General features: G+C 40.0%; 1 protein-coding gene across 5 annotated transcripts in view; it reads right to left on the bottom strand.

Annotated features, from left to right (window-relative positions):
* The window catches only part of MAST2 (microtubule associated serine/threonine kinase 2), a 133386-nt gene that overhangs the window by 31069 nt on the left and 84072 nt on the right, over positions 1–18245 (bottom strand). For 4 of the 5 annotated variants that reach the window (XM_023761883.1, XM_023761882.1, XM_023761880.1 and 1 more), the window contains 3 exons: positions 11449–11540; positions 3979–4054; positions 1070–1090 (listed from right to left, as the gene is read on the bottom strand). In XM_023761883.1, the coding sequence (XP_023617651.1) occupies positions 1070–1090; positions 3979–4054; positions 11449–11540 (189 nt within the window). The remainder of the gene's footprint in view (positions 1–1069; positions 1091–3978; positions 4055–11448; positions 11541–18245) is intronic. The other variant, XM_006098155.3, reaches the window with a different exon arrangement.

Below are 18245 nucleotides of genomic sequence, written 5' to 3' on the forward strand. Positions count from 1 at the left end.
GAAAGAAAGAAAGAAATGTCAAGCAGGTATCTGGCCTACAGCTTCTATAACAAGAAAAAATGATTCTTTCCTGGACTGTGGATGTGCTACAACACAAGTGTTCTTTCTTGTGGAGCTTGGAGTGTATAGTCTGCTCTGGTTGAAGTGGAAGAAAAACTTCTTTGCTGCTATCCACAGAAACATAGGACATTAGCAATGGAGGGCCGTTAGAAGTTAAGTTCAATAACCTCAATCTTCAAAGAAAACACTAAGACCCAGATATCTGGGTAATTTGTTCCAGGCCTCACAGTTAAGGGAGAGGAAGGAAAAAGGAATCAATATTGCTAGGGCTTCTTTTGCAGTCCTCCTCCCCATCCCCACCAATACCTAGCAGCCTTTTCTATTATGTTCTTTAAGGGAATAGCCCAGGGTTCCATGCCACATGCACATGACTCAAACTTCATGCCACCCAGACAGCAAGCTCTGCTGGAACCTAGTCTCTGAGGCAGGAGAATGCTCAAATATGATGTTCTTTCTGACCTCCTTGTTGGGTCCTGGAAGCTCTCCATAAGAAAGCAAGTCAATTCCAGGAAAACTGAGCTCAGCAAAGATGGGACTAGTCTAACTTAGGGAGGGATTTCCCAAACCCTTGTCAAATATACTTTTTCACAGGTGACTTTTCCTCCTTTAGTTAGAAATAGAAACCAATTGCATGGCAACCATTTTTCTATAAACTGAAGAGAAGGGACCACCAGAGTCAGAAAGAAATGTCACTAAAGGATGTCTTCATTTCCTCTGCCTGGTCATTTCACTGAATGACTGAGGAAAGTTGTGGGAATGAGGGTGACTTGTCTCCAGGCTCAGAAGTTTTAAACTATTGAGTAATTTCTGCCTCCAAGCATATGACCTCTGAGCCTTGGTTCCAGCAGGTAGAAGGGGTTCTCTTAGGGCCCCCTCTGCTAGTTATGAAAGGCCAAATGTCTCTACCCAGAGAAGACTCATCACACCAGTTCTCACCAAGCACAAAAGCATTTTGTCTGGCCATGCAAAGCAGTTTCCCAGCCCCTCGCCCCATCACGTCCGCTATTACCTGTCTGCTCTGTGGCCATGACTGTAGTGAAAAGACATACATTATAGTGAGAATCAAAGGAAACCAGAAAGACTGATCTGTTAGGCTCCTGGCATTTGGTTGAACTTGGCAAAGGCCAAACTTCTTTTTAGAAACTTGTGTAGTTTGAAGTAAAATTGTAGGACTGACAGGTCTATCCTTAGCATGTCATTACTAGTAAATCTGTTTTTGTGTATGTGATATTCCAAACTAATGTGATCCTATAAGACTCAAGCCTGACCTCAGTACTTTGGGAAACATAATTCCTAAGTACTTTGTTTGGCAGGGTTGAAATCCTCCTCTCCACTCCCACCAATACTATGTTCTATCAGGGGATAGCCCAGGGTTCCATGTTCCATGCATATGCCTCAAACTTCATGCCACCTAGCACAGACCTGTTTAAATCTCAGTGTATTGTAATACCATCACCCAAAGCCCAGGGAATGAAACTGATACAAGGGCACCGATGGAACATGCTATCTACCTGCCTGGAATGGTCCACAACCTGCGTCATCATTCCCAACATGGCAGGCTCTTTCTTACCCTTCAGGTCTTAGCTTAAAAGTCAATCCTCCAGAGAGGCATCACATGACCACCCCATATAGGTTCTCCAGCCCCATTCCTTCCTATACTTTCATGCAGCATCATATTCTTTAACTTCATGGTACTTGTCACAATCTTTAACTATGTATTTGTCTGCTTGTTTGTTATATACCACTCACTCAATCAATAAGCACTGAGTGAGTGGTCATTATATACCAGGAGACACAGTTTTCAACATATTAAGGTATCACCATTAAAGGTACTTTGGTTCTGATTGAGGGGAAATAGAAAACAATCAAATAAGAAAATATCAGGCCGTAACCGGTTTGGCTCAGTGGATAGAGTGTCGGCCTGCGGACTGAAGGGTCCCAGGTTCGATTCTGGTCAAGGGCATGTACCTTGGTTGCGGGCACATCCCCAGTAGGGGGTGTGAAGGAGGCAGCTGATCGATGTTTCTCTCTCATCGATGTTTCTAACTCTCTATCCCTCTTCCATCCTCTCTGTAAAAAATCAATAAAATCTATTTAAGAGAAAGTATCAGGTATTAGAAAGTATTAGCTTGAAAATGGATGATTTGATGGAGAATGACTGACGATTGGGGCTCCTTCATATTTTATGGTTAGGAAAGGCCTCTGCTGACATTTAAGATGAAAAATGAAAGACAAAAATGAGCTAATTAGGTGAAGATCTGAGGAAACAGCATTCCTTATGAAGGGAACAACAACTACACAGACTCTACAAAGTCTACTAAGTTTCAAGAAAGTAGGGATTATGTCTATTTTGCTACCACTATATAACTAAGTACCTAACATAGTACCTGGGCATACTAGGTGCTCAGTAAATATTTACTGAATAAATGGGAAATGACTCAATGCCACGTATAGAGATCAGTTACAGGCCTTGTTGTTCCAGCTCATACCTAATCTGAGGCTACAGTTCACACACAGTCAAGGCAGGAAGGTTGGGATAAGTAAGACTTTTCATCTGGGCTGGAAAAACAAATGCACCAATACAACATATTCCTATATTGTTTAGTGTTCCTACTTAGATCCTTGGTTAACTAATTAGAAGTGACACAGGGTAGGAGAGATGAGTCCTTGAGACAAACTCAGATATTATTTGTTCAGAATAAGGCAACAGGGTCAGAAGGGACACCCTTATCAGCCATCAAACTTCTCCCAACCTTCTATGTCCTTTCAGCTATACAGAATCCTAAAGAGGGAGGGAATGGATTGCTTTTGGGTTGTCATTTGAATAGTGAGTTAATACTATTTCAAGTAATCTGCTCTTTTTTTATCTCTTTAAAAAGTAGTCTAAGTATAAAATTTTGAGTCAAGCTGTATATATCATTCTCTATTCATTAAATCTATTTAGCACACATGGCTATTTTTCCAAATCTGGAGCCATGATTTTCTGGAGGTCTTAATGCCAGAGACTGATTCTAACCAAGAATATTTTTAAAATAAAAAATAAAATCAAAGAACATGAATTTTGCCAAGAAATAATTTTAGAAAATGTTCTGGCCCAGCCAATGTGGCTCAGTGGTTGAGTGTCCACCTATACCCAGGTTTCGGGCTCAATCCCCAATAGGGGATGCGCAGGAGGCAGCCAATCAGTGATTCTCATCACTGATATTTCTCTCTCTCTCCCTTCCTCTCTGAAATCAATATATATATATTTTTAAAAGAAAATGTTCTGAAAAGTAAATTATTTATACATGGAGCCTTGGTATGTGGTGGGGGCGAACTCATTCAGTCAGCTTTGTATTTCTCCAGAGGCCAGGTGGTACTCTGGCAATTGGCTGAGCTGTCAGGATTGCTATCATGTGCCAGAGATAAATTTATATCACTTTCAGAGACTTAAAATGTGAGGAGGAATATAAGGATGGCTCTGCAATGCACCAAATCTTTCTAAATTAATGTGAAGACCTGGTAGTCACTTTATCCCCAAGGAAAAAGAGACTGGAACTGGCTGAGTTAGAGGAGTAAAAATATACCTCTGGGTCCTCCTGGGAAAATAGCCCATTTTCTTTCTCATTGGTCATGCTAGGAATAGCTCTCAATTGAGAGTATAATGTTTTGGAACACAACTTCAGGAAATCAGGGACTTGTGCTTAGAATTATAAAAATAAATTCATCCCTAATATCTACTTGCCAATTCAAACATTCAAATGCAAATACCTAGAGCATATAGAAAACAAAACATGAACCTGGGTGAGAAAAGCAAGGAAAGAATTTTGGTGGTTGGTAGCCAAAGGTAACACACTTGGAAGGAAGAAGCTGACGTTAACCGACATTCGTGCAAGTTCCACACATGCTAAACACACAGGAGGTTTTCTATCAACTTACCTACGGGCAGGAACAAAGGAAAAGTGAGCAGGTGCATTTGGAGAGAAATTCCGGGGACTGTCCAAAGGACTGTTACCTGTAGATGGGGGAAGGAAAAGAAACAATTTGTGAAGTTTACTTCTGAGGAGGGCTGAGAAAACCTTAAAGGAAGATATCTTCCCCTCACGCTGGCAATTAGCACATATGGTTATTTTTTCAGGCCCACCATCAGTTTAATGATTCTCTCTTTGTAGAAGTGTGGCAGCCCAGAGGTTTCTCTCTCTTGTTCCCAAGTTGCCTTTAAACATCTCTGTCTCCCAGACATTCATTCAAGATCCAGCAGCAACTTGTCAATTTCCTGCCCTCCTAGAAACACCTCAGGTTCCAATATGCCTAGATGAATTAACTCAACTTTCCAAAGGCTTGAAGAATTCATTGAATACAGATGGAATGGCCAAATGTTCAAACATTTCTCAAAGGGCAACAGACTCTTGGTCCCAAAGTCTCTTGTACTTACATCCCTGCATACTGCATCTAAGAGGCTAACCCAGAAATAAGTGTGCTTAAGAGATGTGTGTGCTTAAGAACAGCAGTTCTCAGGCAGTGTTCTTTAAAATAGTCCATACACAAGGCCCCCAAGTCTATAAAACATGTCCAACCTCCTCATGGTGTAGGAATTAGCCCCATCTCTTTATCAGTTTTCACATGTCCCCTGTCACTTGCTAACTTACAGCTCAGAAGCTTTGAACAAAACTGTGTGCTTATCTTTGCCTTAGTGACAACAGTTCTCGAACTTAAGCCTGCCATACTCCTCAGGTCTAACTTTCAGCTGGGGGTTGGTTATTAGGAGTCCCTAGCTGGCAGAAGCTATCAATGTGTTTCTATCTAAAAGGCCATGTCAAAGTAAGCATCATACTCCATGATGTGCTGGCCACTCAGCCAATCCCTGTCCGCCTTCTCACTGCTATGTTCACCTCTGTGAACCAACATCGGCTATGAGACGCTGCAGCTACCCGAGGGCCTGGTCGTCCAGCGTGCCTTGGCTTTTTCTGCAACAGTTTGTTTCCTGCATAGAGCATGGATGTTCCCAGGTGCCACAAAGCTGCCCAATGTTTCCCATTATCTCCATCCAACAGGGTCTGGTAGCACTTGTTTTTCTGTAATGATCCAGGAAAAGCCAGCCTCTCAAACAATGCCCAACAATCCTATGCAGCAACTCTGTATCAATTATATAAAGGTGCTCTTTTAGGGAGAACTAATTTGGAAGAGGCACTTTCAGCGTTCACACATCCCCTTGACTGGGGTCCTCAGAGCAAAACCTTTGAAGCAGATCAGCTCTCAACCTAGTACCAATTCTGGTTTTTCATGCTATGAATATAGGCCTTTGTCCTATGATCTAGTCCAGCCGTGGGCAAACTACGGCCCGTTTGAAATGAATAAAACTAAAAAAAAAAAAAAAAAGACCGTACCCTTTTATGTAATGATGTTTACTCTGAATTTATATTAGTTCACACAAACACTCCATCCATGCTTTTGTTCCGGCCCTCCGGTCCAGTTTAAGAACCCATTGTGGCCCTCAAGTCAAAAAGTTTGCCCACCCCTGATAGTCCCATGTCCTGGCTAGCACAAGCCATCATGGTGCAAGAGAAGTGATTTAGAGTAGTTGTTTTGTTAGCCAAGACTTAATAAGGATAAGGGCTCCTCAGAATTATCAAGGCCTTTAAAAAAATCTCTATTCTTTTAACCATTTGTACGCCATAAGCGTCCATAGACGCAAGTGGCAGAACTTTTTTATTTAAATTCAAAATATCATGGCAGTTAACTGGTTAAATAGTGTCATCTCAAGGATTAACTCATATGCTCAGTTTGATTCTTGACATGTAAAGCTAGATGCCTTTTGTTGGTTCCCAAAACTACCCAGCCAGTGCCCCCAGGAAATCCTGGACATGACTTTCCTACAATGACTGGCCTTCCAAGGACCAGGTGTGGTACTGGTTAGAGCAGCCGTGGGCAAACTACGGCCTGCGGGCCAGATCCGGCCCGTTTGAAATGAATAAAACTAAAAAAAAAAAAAAGACCGTACCCTTTTATGTAATGATGTTTACTTTGAATTTATATTAGTTCACACAAACACTCCATCCATGCTTTTGTTCCGGCCCTCCAGTCCAGTTTAAGAACCCATTGTGGCCCTCGAGTCAAAAAGTTTGCCCACCCCTGGGTTAGAGGGTAGAATATAAAGAATCTTCCAGGTGCTCAAATAAAGCTGGTATTCATAGAACATACATATGTAACATATAATTAACACTAACAGAAAAATAGCTGCAAAAAAAATACACAGAACATCAATAAGCTGTGAGACAACTTCAAGCAGCCTAATAATCCTTAAAAAAGAAGAGAGTGGGAAATACAGAAAACATACTTGAAGAAATAAGGGCTGACAATTTTCCAAATTTAACAGATAAACAAACTATAAACCTACATATCCAAGATTATCCAAGAATCCTAAGCATAAGAAAGAGGAAAAAAATGATGCCGAAGCACATTATATTCACCCGACTGGTGTGGCTCAGTGGTTAAGTGTCGAACTATGAACCAGAAACTCATGGTTTGATTCCCAGTCAGGGCACATGCCTGGGTTGCAGGCTCTATCCCCAGTCAGGGCATGTGTGGGAGGCAACCAATGTATCTCTTTCTCACACTGATGTTTCTCTCTCTCTCCCTCTTCTCTCTCTCTCTCTAAAAAAAAAAAAATCAATTAAAATTTAAGAAAAAAAAGTGGCTAAATGCTCCAAAGAACCATATATATGCTGTCTACAAGAGATCCACCTCTGAACGAAAGATACACACAGACTAAAAATAAAGGGCTAGAAAAAGATCTCATGCAAATAGAAATGTTTAAAAAGCTGGGGTAGCAATATTTATATCTGACTAAATATTATTTAAAACAAAGGCTATTGTAAGAGACAAAGAAGAACACTGCACAATGATAAAGGAAGAAATCCAAGAGGATATACTAGGTGTACCAGTTAATAATGCGGATTTTTCTCAATAGATGTAGTTACACATATGTTGATATATATGCGATATGATATGTATGCTATTTTGTTGTATTGACAGCAAGCTTCAAAACTTCATGTCAAATTTGCTGAAGGTGTTAACATCACAGATATTTTTATGCTTAAAAATGTTGAATGTCATGCCAAAAAAAAGAGCATTTGCGGGAAGTTTTAATTCATTACTTTATTTTGAAGAAAAGTGCTGCTGAAAGTTATCATAGTCCTGGCTTGTTTGGCTCAGTGGATGGAGCGCTGGCCTGCGGACTGAAGGGTCCCGGGTTCGATTCTGGTCGGGGGCGCGTGCCCAGGTTGTGGGTTTGATCCCCAGTGGGGGACGTGCCGGAGGCAGCCAGTCAATGATTCTCTCTCATCGTTGATGTTTCTGTCTCTCTGTCCCTCTCTCTTCCTCTTTGAAATCAATGGAAGTATATTTAAAAAAAAAAAAAAAGTTATCATAACCTTGGGAAGCTTATGGTGAACATGCTCCATCTCAAGATACTTGTGAACGCTGGTTTAAACTCTTTAAAAGTGATGATTCGATGTGAAAGACAAAGAACATCCAGGTCAACTGAAAAAGTTTGAAGACCAACAATTACAAGCATTATTGGATGAAGATGTGTGTCAAACTCAAAAACAACTTGCAGAAAGATTAAACATTGCTCAGCAAACAATTTCCGATTGTTTACAAGCAATGGGAAAGATTTTAAAGGAAGGAAAATGGGTGCCACATCAAATGAACGAAAGGCAAATGAAAAACCAAAAAGTCATCAGTAAAATGTTGCTTCAACAACACAAAAGAAAGTCTTCTTTGCATCAAATCGTGACTGGCGATGAAAAGTGGATTTATTTTGAGAATCCCAAATGCACAAAATTATGGGTTGATCCAGGTCAACCATCAACAGTGACTGCAGGTCAAATCGCTTTGGAAAGAAGACAATGCTCTGCGTTTGGTGGGATCAGGAAGGTGTGGTGTATTATGAGCTTCTAAAACCAGGTGAAACCATTAATATTGATCGCTACCGACAACAAATAATCAATTTGAACCACGCCTTCATCGTGAAATGACCAGAATGTGCCAGAAGACATGGCAAAGTAATTTTGCTTCATGATAACGCACCATCACACACTTCAAAACCAGTTAAAGACACGTTAAAACAGTGGTTCTCAACCTTCCTAATGCCATGACCATTAAATACAGTTCCTCATGTAGTGGTGACCCCCAACCATAAAATTATTTTCGTTGCTACTTCATAACTGTAATTTTGCTACTGTTATGAATCGTCATGTAAATATCTGATATGCAGGATGTATTTTCATTGTTACAAATTGAACATAATTAAAGCATAGTGATTAATCACAAAAACAATATGTAATTATATATGTGTTTTCCGATGGTCTTAGGCGACCCCTGTGAAAGGGTCGTTTGACCACCAAAGGGGTCGCGACCCACAGGTTGAGAACCGCTGCGTTAAAAGATCTTGCCTGGGAAGTATTAACCCACCCACTGTATTCACCAGACCTTGCTCCTTCAGATTACCACTTGTTCTGATCGATGGCACACGCACTTTCTGCGCAGCACTTCAAAACGTACGAAGAAGTGGAAAATTGGGTCTCTGAATGGTTTGCCTCAAAACAAGAAAAGTTCTATTGGGACGGTATCCACAAATTACCTAAAGATGGGGGAAATGTGTAGCTAGTGATGGACATTACTTTGAATAAAGCACTTTTGATGTTTCTCTTGAAATTATCGTGTTTTCTTTGATTACAAAATCCGCATTATTAACTGGTATACCTAGTAACCTTTTCAAACATTTATGCACCCAACATAGGAACACCTTGATATATAAAGCAAATCTTGATGGACATAAAGGGAGAGATCAACAGTAAAATAGTCACAGTGGGGGATTTTAACACCCCATTGACATCAATGGATAGATCTAGACAGGAAATCAACAAGGAAACAACCACCTGAAATGACACACTAGATCAGAGGGATTTAACTGATATCTTCAGAGCATTTCACACAAAAGCAGCAGAATATATATTCGTTTCAAGTGCACATGGAACATTTTCTAGGGTAGACCACATGTTAAGACACAAAACAAGTCTCAATAAATTTAAGATGATTGAAATCGTATCAAGCATTGAGCAGTTTCTTTCAAAACTAAACATACCCTTAACCATATGATCCAGCAATCAAGTTCCTTGGTAATTACCCAAAGTGTATTGAAAACTTAAGTCCACACAAAAATCTGCACAGATGTTTACATCAGCTTTCTTCATAATTTCCAAACCTTGGAAGTAACCAAGATGTCCTTTACTAGGTGAGTGGATAAACTGGTACATCCAGACAATGGAACATTACTCAGTGCTAAAATAAAAAGTGAGCCATAAAGCCAAGATAAGACATAAAGAAATCTTTTAAAATATATGTATTTTTTATTGATTTTTAGGAAAAGCAAGGGAGAGGGAATAGAGAGATAGAAACATCTATGAGAGAGAAACACTGATTGGCTGCTTCCTGCATGCCCCCCACTGGGGATCAAGCCCGCAACACGAGCATGTGTCCTGACCGGGAATCGAACCATGACCTTCTAGTTCATGGGACACTCAATCACTGAGCCACACCAGCCAGGCGACATAGAGGAATCTTCAAAGCATATTACTAAGTGAAATAAACCAACCTGAACGACTATATGACAGTCTGGAAAAGGCAAAACTACGGAGACAGTGAAAAGATTAGTGGATGTCAGGGACTGGGCAAAAGAGGAATGAATAGGTAGAACACAGAGAATATTTGGGCAGTGAAACTATTTGTATGATAATCAATGGTAGATACATATAATTATATCCACCTGGATTTTCTGCAGTGATTTGAGGAGAGATAATAATGATAACTAACATTTATGATGATAACTGAGCATGTTACAGATATTAACTCAAAGCTAGAGTCCACAGACCCAGGCAGGCTGAAAAGGCCTGATGATGTTCTCAATCAAACCTCCCTAAGGAAGATTTAGTCCTAAACTCTAACTGCCAGGAATCTAAATAGAGAGATAATCATCTGAGAGAGGAGCAGCCAATAGTAATTACTGCCCAGTACTCACATTACAGTTGGAAAACTAGGTCTAGACGTGCTAAATTTACTTCTATTTGATGAAAAGGCCAGTCAGATATATGCTGAGTTTTTACAAAGTTCCAGGGTAGAATGTGCTATCTGAGTTAATGTATAACCCAGTCAATTTTGTGGGGGAAAGTATGGAAGCACAATGAGACCTTTGCTTTAAAGGCCAAGTATGTCTTCAATTCCTTGGGTCCCATCCCCCCACCCCCATGCTCTTGGTGGTGTCTTCTAATGTAAGAGTTAGTGTTTGAGAGTTTAATTGATTCTTGGAAAAGGGCCATGAGCACACTGAATACCTGGATCTGGGCCCAGTAAAGTGAGACCCTTCTATAAAGGACAAAGATCAATTTCAGAATCACCAGGCTCTTAACGTGCTCAAAGAACTACTCCACATGCCCCCTCCCTTTCTCCCTCCAAAGACACAGTAAACTGTGAGCAAAGAGACAAACCCAAGTGGAACATACCTATCTTATTTGGCTTCATGCTGTTTCTCTACTTTGGTACTCTTTTATTGCCCAAAGACAGATAAGCCCATAGCTTACCAAATCCAGGCAGCAAGTTCTGAATGGCTTCCTGTGGTTTCAAGTCTGCTCCATTTCCATTACCCCTAGGTCTGGAACTTCCACTGTAAAGCAGTAACCCTTTCAACAAAGCTGAGTTACCTCATCTGGCTCTCTCGGGATATAAGAATACACGTCTAGAGCAAAATACATGGCTAACTCAAATTAGGTTGTCTGCCTCATGATTTTTATATATTCCTCAGCCAGAGGCAAGTAAATCGGTCCTTATACTGTCTGGAGGAGCCAAATGGAGCAGAGTCTGAATGCATGAAATCATTTGCTTAAATTCCAATATGTGAAGTCAATGTCAATATGAAACAAATATTTCTCTCATTTTCACTGATTCCCATTCTAACAAAGGAACAGTTATCAGAAGTCCCATGAGGCAGAAAATCATCACTGTTGGCTTTAATCCATGGGCATGGTAGGACAAATGTTAATGGAGCCTTTATCACATGGCCCCAGATAACTGGAGCCATAATGCACTCTTAACACAGCAGAACAGAGGCTATGGCCCCAGGATACATACTGAGCCCCAAGATAAATAAAGCACAGGACCAAAAGAAATGTGGACAGGTCAAAACAACTAAGGCAAAAACTGACGGAACACATAGAAAGCATGCTCATGAGCTCTGTATGCTTCATTCAGCAAAATGAAGTGACAATGTAATGTTTTGAACTACACAAAGTGAGAAGTAGGAAAGAAATTGGGCATCTTTCATTTCATCTTTCTTAACCTTCAAGCACTCACCTGTGTGTCCATGGAGTGGTGAGTGCGGCCGTGGTAGTGTAGGTGATGTGCTAGAGGTCACAATCAAACTCTTGCGGTTACTTGTCCGACAACTGCAATGAAAACACAAATGTTAGTTAAAACAGAGCCACATACTATGGGCCCAAAGACCTTAAATGGCTATTGAGGAACAAAAGAATGACACCATTCTGTGGGCTGAGCAGTATATTGTTTTAAACTGGGTTAGCAATTACTGTTTGCACCAGTGAGATTTCATAATTCACTATGTTCCACCTTGGAATAACTTTTGTCACTGTTTTAACTTTTACTTTGTATTGCCATTGCCATTTTACCTTTTGCTTCCCAAGCAAACAGAAGGAGCTCCCTAAAGGTAATAATCATTTCTTAAATGGTATCTAATGAAGAATAACCACTGCAAATTTATTTAGAAAATAAAAATCATAAGTCATAAATATTCTCATATCTCACAAAAATGAATGTTCTAGTCATAAAAACTAAACTATTAACTTAATCTATGAAATTTCTTTTTTTTAACTGCTTAATCCATTAATTAATATTCTCATCTCACCATAAGCTTCAAAACAGGCCTGGGTTCCTTCTATAAAGTTGGTTTTCCACTACATGTTAATGTCTGAGGCTTTTTCTTGTGGTTGGAGAAAACCAAATCATGATGGAAAGCCATTTCATGCTACATCTGCCACTGAAATACATTTATTTGAAAGTCAGCCCATCTTTTTTGTTGTTAATCCTCACCCAAGGACATTTTTCCACTTATTTTAGAAAGTGGAAGGGAGAGAGACAGAGAGAAACATTGATGTGAGAGAGACACATCGATTGGTTGCCTCCCACATGCACCCCGACCAGGGCCAGGGATCAAGCTGCAACTGAGGTACGTGCCCTTGACCAGAATCGAACCCGGGCTGGAAAGTCAACCCATCTTTAAAAGGCATTAGGGAAGCTTGCCATTTATATTCATCCAACCCAATATTTACTGAACATCTACTATGCACCAGGCACTGTTCTAGGCGCAGGAGGTAAAAAGTAAGGAAGAACAGAAAGTCTCTATCCTCAAACTGGAGTGAATAGTACTGACAAAAGATAGAGAGAGAGAAAGAGAATATTCAAGAAATGGCAAGAAAGTCAAGTGGGTGACAGGAGAGGAGAATAATAGAAAAAGAAACAGGTTATAGAAGCTATGAGGGTAGGCCACAGCCAGACTCTGTAGGACTAGTAGACTGTCATAACGAGCTATTGGAAATGTGAGAGAAACCACTAGAAGGACTGAGATCAATCTCAAGAACAAGATTATGATGAGAAATTATAAGTACCTTTCCCTAAGAAACCATCATACCTACTCCAATCATGAGCACCCTTCATTACTTCAGTAGCCGTTAAATGTCCAAGACTTCTATCCTCTAATTCAGCGGTTCTCAACCTGTGGGTCGCGACCCCTTTGGCAGTCAAACGACCCTTTCACAGGGGTCGCCTAAGACCATCCTACATATCAGATATTTACATTACGATTCATAACAGTAGCAACATTACAGTTATGACGTAGCAACGAAAATAATTTTATGGTTGGGTCACAACATGAGGAACTGTATTTAAAGGGCCAGAAGGTTGAGAACCACTGGTTTAATTCAACAGTCTCCCTCTATTCCTTGACCTTAAAAAAAGTTTACACCATTTTCAAGGCCATTATTGACAACAGTTCATTCTCAGTCATTTTATATAATCTCTCAATATCATTTGACAGTTTTAACTCTCTTTAAAAAAAAAATCAGGATATAATTTACACTCAATAAGATATACAGATCTTAAGTGTTCTGTTCAATGAGCCTTAACAATTATATACATCCACATAACATACCAAACAAAAGACAGAATAATTACACTATCCCAGAAAGTTCCCATGGGCCCCTTTCCTGTCAACTCCCTGTCCCCCAACCATTTTATATAAAAACTGCTGTTTGAAACTTTAACCCTGCAATTTTGGCTTCTGTAAACGCTTGCTTGCCTAAATAATAAGGAAAATAAGATTACTTCCATTCCAAAGAGGCCATAAACTATGCCCCAGAGTTGTCAGTGCTGGCACCAGGCCAAGCCTTGAGATATGGTCTCATGGCCCCTTCCCAGCACACAGGCCTTCTTTCTCAGAAGGCCCAGAAGTCTCATCCCAAATTTGGGAGACAAAGGACTGGAAAAAGTATAAATAAAGAGAGCTGCCTGTGTGTGTGTGTGTGGCCGGGGCGGGGAGACAGAATTTGAAAGAGACATTTTTCTGTGGGCCTGCGCATAATTAAAATGTAACTCCCTTTCTCTAAGCGTGGCTTGGTTTTTCCTCCGGTCTTCTGTAACATCACCATATATTAATTTTGTATTGCTGAACTTCCTATAAGTAGAGTTATAAGTTATGCATTTTTTGTGTATTTGGCTTCTTTCGTTCAATCTAATATCTGTGTAACTCTTCTCGAGATATTTCATTTAATTTCTAGAACATAATACTTTTCCTCCTAACTCACTAGCTGCTCCTTTTTCATTCTCCTTTGCTAGCTCCTTCTTCTCCTGACCTCTAAATCATTTAGTACTCTAAGGCTCTGATCTGAAATGTCTTTTCTTCTCTCCCTATATTCATTCCCTAAATGATTTTTCCAGTTTCATAGCTTTAAATCTATGATGCTGATTGATACCCAGCTTATTATTGCTAATTCTGTGCTCTCTCCGGATTGCAATACTCATATATCCAAATGCCTATTGACATCTCCAACTGGATGTCTAAAAAACATCTCAAACTTAACACTTCTAGAACAGAGCTCTTAATTTCCCTCTAAAACCTGCTACTACTCCCCTAAGTTGTATTTATCTCATTACATGGCACCACCATTCATCCAGAAACTTGGTAAAAACCTACAAGTCATTGCTGATTCTTCTCTTTTCTTCACACCAAGATCCAAAACAACCAGCAAGTTCTATGGATTATACCTTTAAAATATATGCTGCCCTGGCTGGTGTTCTCAGTGGTTAGAGCATCAGCCCACACAGTGAAGGGTTTGCAGGTTCGATTCCCAGTCAAGGGCACATACCTGTGTTGCAGTTAGCTCCCCGCCCCTGGTCGGGGCACATATAGGAGGCAACTGATCTATGTTCCTCTCTCACATAGATGTTTCTCTCTCACTCTTACTCTCTCAAAAAAAAAATACTTAAAAAAATAATCATTCCAAAAGAAGGCAGAAAAATAACAAAGAAAGAACAAGTACAATTGGACCAAACAGAAAACAAACAGCAAGATAATAGACTAAAATCCAATTACACCAGCCTTGGCTGGGTAGCTCAGCTGGTTAGAGCGTAGTTGTGGTCCTGATATGCCAAGGTTGCAGGTTCGATCTCTGGTCATGGCAAATTCAAGAAGCAACCAATGAATGCATAAATAAGTGGAACAATAAATCAATGTGTGTGGTTTTTTCTCTCAAATCAACAAATAAAAAAATTATGCCAATAATCACATAAAATGTAAATGTTCCAAATGAATATTTAATTAAGGCAGAGATTGTCAGATTGGATAAAATAGCAATGACACAACAATGTGCTGTTTATTCTTTGTGACAGGTAAAAACTAGAAACCACCTCAAATGTTCACTAACAGATGAATGACAAACAAATCATAATATATCCATACAATGGAATTCTACTCAGCAATAAAAAGGAATAACTATTCATTCACACAATGGATGAATCTCAAAATAATAATGCCAAAAGCAAGAAGCAAAACAAAAGAACACATTCTGAATAATTCCATTTATATAAAATTCAAGAAAATGCTAACTAATCTATAATGACAGAGAGCAGATTAGTGGTCGCCAGAACAGAGGTAGGGAAGGGATTATAAAGAGGTGTGAGGAATCTCTTGGGAGTTACAGATATGTTCATGATCTTGGCTGTGCTAATGTTTTCACATATGTGTGCCTTTGGCAAACACCATCAAATTATATGTTTTAAATATGTACATTCTATTAGATATTATATTTCAATCATACCTCAATAAAGATGCAAAAAAATTTTTTTTATTGATTTCAGAGAGGAAGGGAGAAGGAGACAGGAACATCAATGATGAGAGAAAATCATCGATCGGCTGCCTCCTGCATGCCCATACTGGAGATCGAGCCCACAACCCAGGCATGTGCCCTGACCAGGAATGAAACCGTGAACCTCCTGGTTCATGGGTCTACGCTCAACCATTGAGCCCACTGGCTGGCTGCGAAAAAATTTTTAATGCAAGTAATATCAAAGTCACTCTTCTGCTTAAAATTCTCCCTATCTCACTGAGAGTAAAAGTCACAGTTCTTACAACAGCCTACAAGGCTTTTATATGGTCTGGATTTCTACTCTGTCTTTCTCTCTTACCAACTCCATTCCAGCCACATGGACCTCTATACTTTCTTAGAACATGTGAAGCATGCCACTGCCTCAGGGCCTTTACAAATGATATTTCCTTTGCCTATATTTCCCCCAGATATGTCTCATGGCTTGCTCCTTCACCTCCACCAGGTCTCTGCTCAAGTACAATCTTTTTAACAAATTTCCCCCTGATCATTCTATTTAAAATTGTAACCATCCCTCAAACTCTCTTATCCCCCTTTCCTGTTATATTTTTATCCATAGCACTTACTACTATCTAACAGTATATATTTTGCACAGTCATTTTGTTTGTTGTCTCTCTTCCCATGAGAATCTAAGTTCTACGAGGTCAGGAGCTGCTGCATGCTTTGTTTACTGCTGTATTCCTTGATGCCTGGAACACTGCCTGGCACATGGTAAGCTTCCAATAAATATTCATTAAATGAATGAATAAATGGATGAGTATAATTTGTTACAGTATTAAAATAAGAGGATACCTGTACACCTGGCCCATGTAAGGCATATCAAACCATTATGACTAAAGTCCCTGTGTATAGAAATAAAGATTTCTTAAAACTGCAGGGACAGATAATTGATACTAATTTCATTTGCCATATCTTATTTAAAATAAAATTCAAAACACTGAAGATCATATGTCCAGGCCACATGCCTTTTTATGAAGGTACACATAATCTCACTTGGCAAATCAGCAACAGCTGCCAGGGGGAAAAAAGGTCAGGCACCCCGGTACAGATGCCATGACTCAGCTGAGATCCAAAACTAGGAAATGGCTAATTTTTCCATTTCAACAGACTCTGGCCAATTCTCCAGGATCCTAGAAGATATAAAGTCATAATTCTTTCTTCCCAGTAAGATGATAGTACTGGATGTTTACAGAGTCAGGCACACTAACTCTTAGCTGATGGGAGGTAACCTGGAAGCCTCTTGAGTTGATCCTCTACTGCCTTTGGTTAAACCAGACTGCTGCCCAATACAACAGTCTCCCTCATCTGCCTTCCAGGATCCCCCAAGTGGATGTCTGAAACTGCAAATAGTACCAAACCCTATTTATACCATGCTTTTTCCTATACATACAACATGTGGCAAAGTTTAATTCATAAATTAGGCACAGTAAAAGATTAACAATCCTATATAATAAAGAGCTAATATGCTAATTAGACCAAACAGCTGAACGACCTTCTGGATGAAGCTGGGGCTGTGAGGGCCGAGCCCCTTGCACGAATTTCGTGCATTGGGACTCTAGTAACTAATATTAAAATAGAACAATTATAATAATACTAGAGGCCTGGTGCATGAAATTCGTGCATGCGTAGGGTCCCTAGGCCTGGCTGGTGATCAGGGCTGATCGAGGCCTTCCTTCGTTCCGCACCACCCTCTGGTGGTCAGTGCACGTCATAGTGAGCGATTGAAATCCCGGTCGAACTCACGAGGGGACACTTTGTATATTAGCCTTTTATATCTATAGATACTGTAATAAAAGGCACTTTCTTTTACAATATGCTGTAAAGAAAGGGTTGTTACTAAGTATAATAAGGGTTACCTGAACACAAGCACTGTGATAAGCACTGTGATATCGTGACAGTCAATCCTAATAACTGAGATGCCTACTAAGTGACTAACAGGTGGGTAATGTATACAGTGGAGATATGCTGGACAAAGGGATGATTCATGTCCCAGGCAGGACAGAGCCAGAGAGTGCACGATTTCATCACACTACTCAAAAAGGAGCACAGTTTAAAATTTAGTAATTGTTTCTCTCTAGAATTTTCCATGTAATGTTTTTAACCCATGGTTGACTGCAAGTAACTGAAACTGCAGAAAGCAAAACTGCAGATAAGGGCAGACTACTGTACCACCCCAGTCCCTTGGTCACTCAGAGCAAGACCTGGCATTTCATCTTCTTACATCTTTACCATGGTCATCCCAGTGGATAGTGGGAACAAGGACCAAGGCACACTGTACCATATCTGTGGTACCACTGAACTGTGGCCATATTTAGAGAGTTCCTAGCCTTCAAAATCCCTCCCTTCAGTAACTAGCAGGTACTCAGAAAATCTGAACACCTGAAGGAGCTGCCATAAATTTATCTGAGAAGTCTGCTTCTCAGCCTGAAGCAATATAGGGTAAGGAGTAGGATGCATGGCTGCAAACCCCTGAAGCCTCTCCAATCTCCCAATTCCAGGAGTCCAGCTGCTCTTAGGAACTTGAGCACTTCACAATTGATTAGCACTTGGCTACTTCCTTTCAAAACTTAGAATGAAAACAAAACAAAACACATTTCTGTTTCATTAAGTATCATCAATGAAATAGAGAAGAATCTAGGGCCATTTAAGGTCCAGCACTTCCAGATGTTATTTCAGAGTAGCAACCAAGCTGATGAC

The sequence above is a fragment of the Myotis lucifugus genome, unplaced genomic scaffold, assembly GCF_000147115.1.
Source record: "Myotis lucifugus unplaced genomic scaffold, Myoluc2.0 scaffold_222, whole genome shotgun sequence".
NCBI classification, from domain to species: domain Eukaryota; kingdom Metazoa; phylum Chordata; class Mammalia; order Chiroptera; family Vespertilionidae; genus Myotis; species Myotis lucifugus.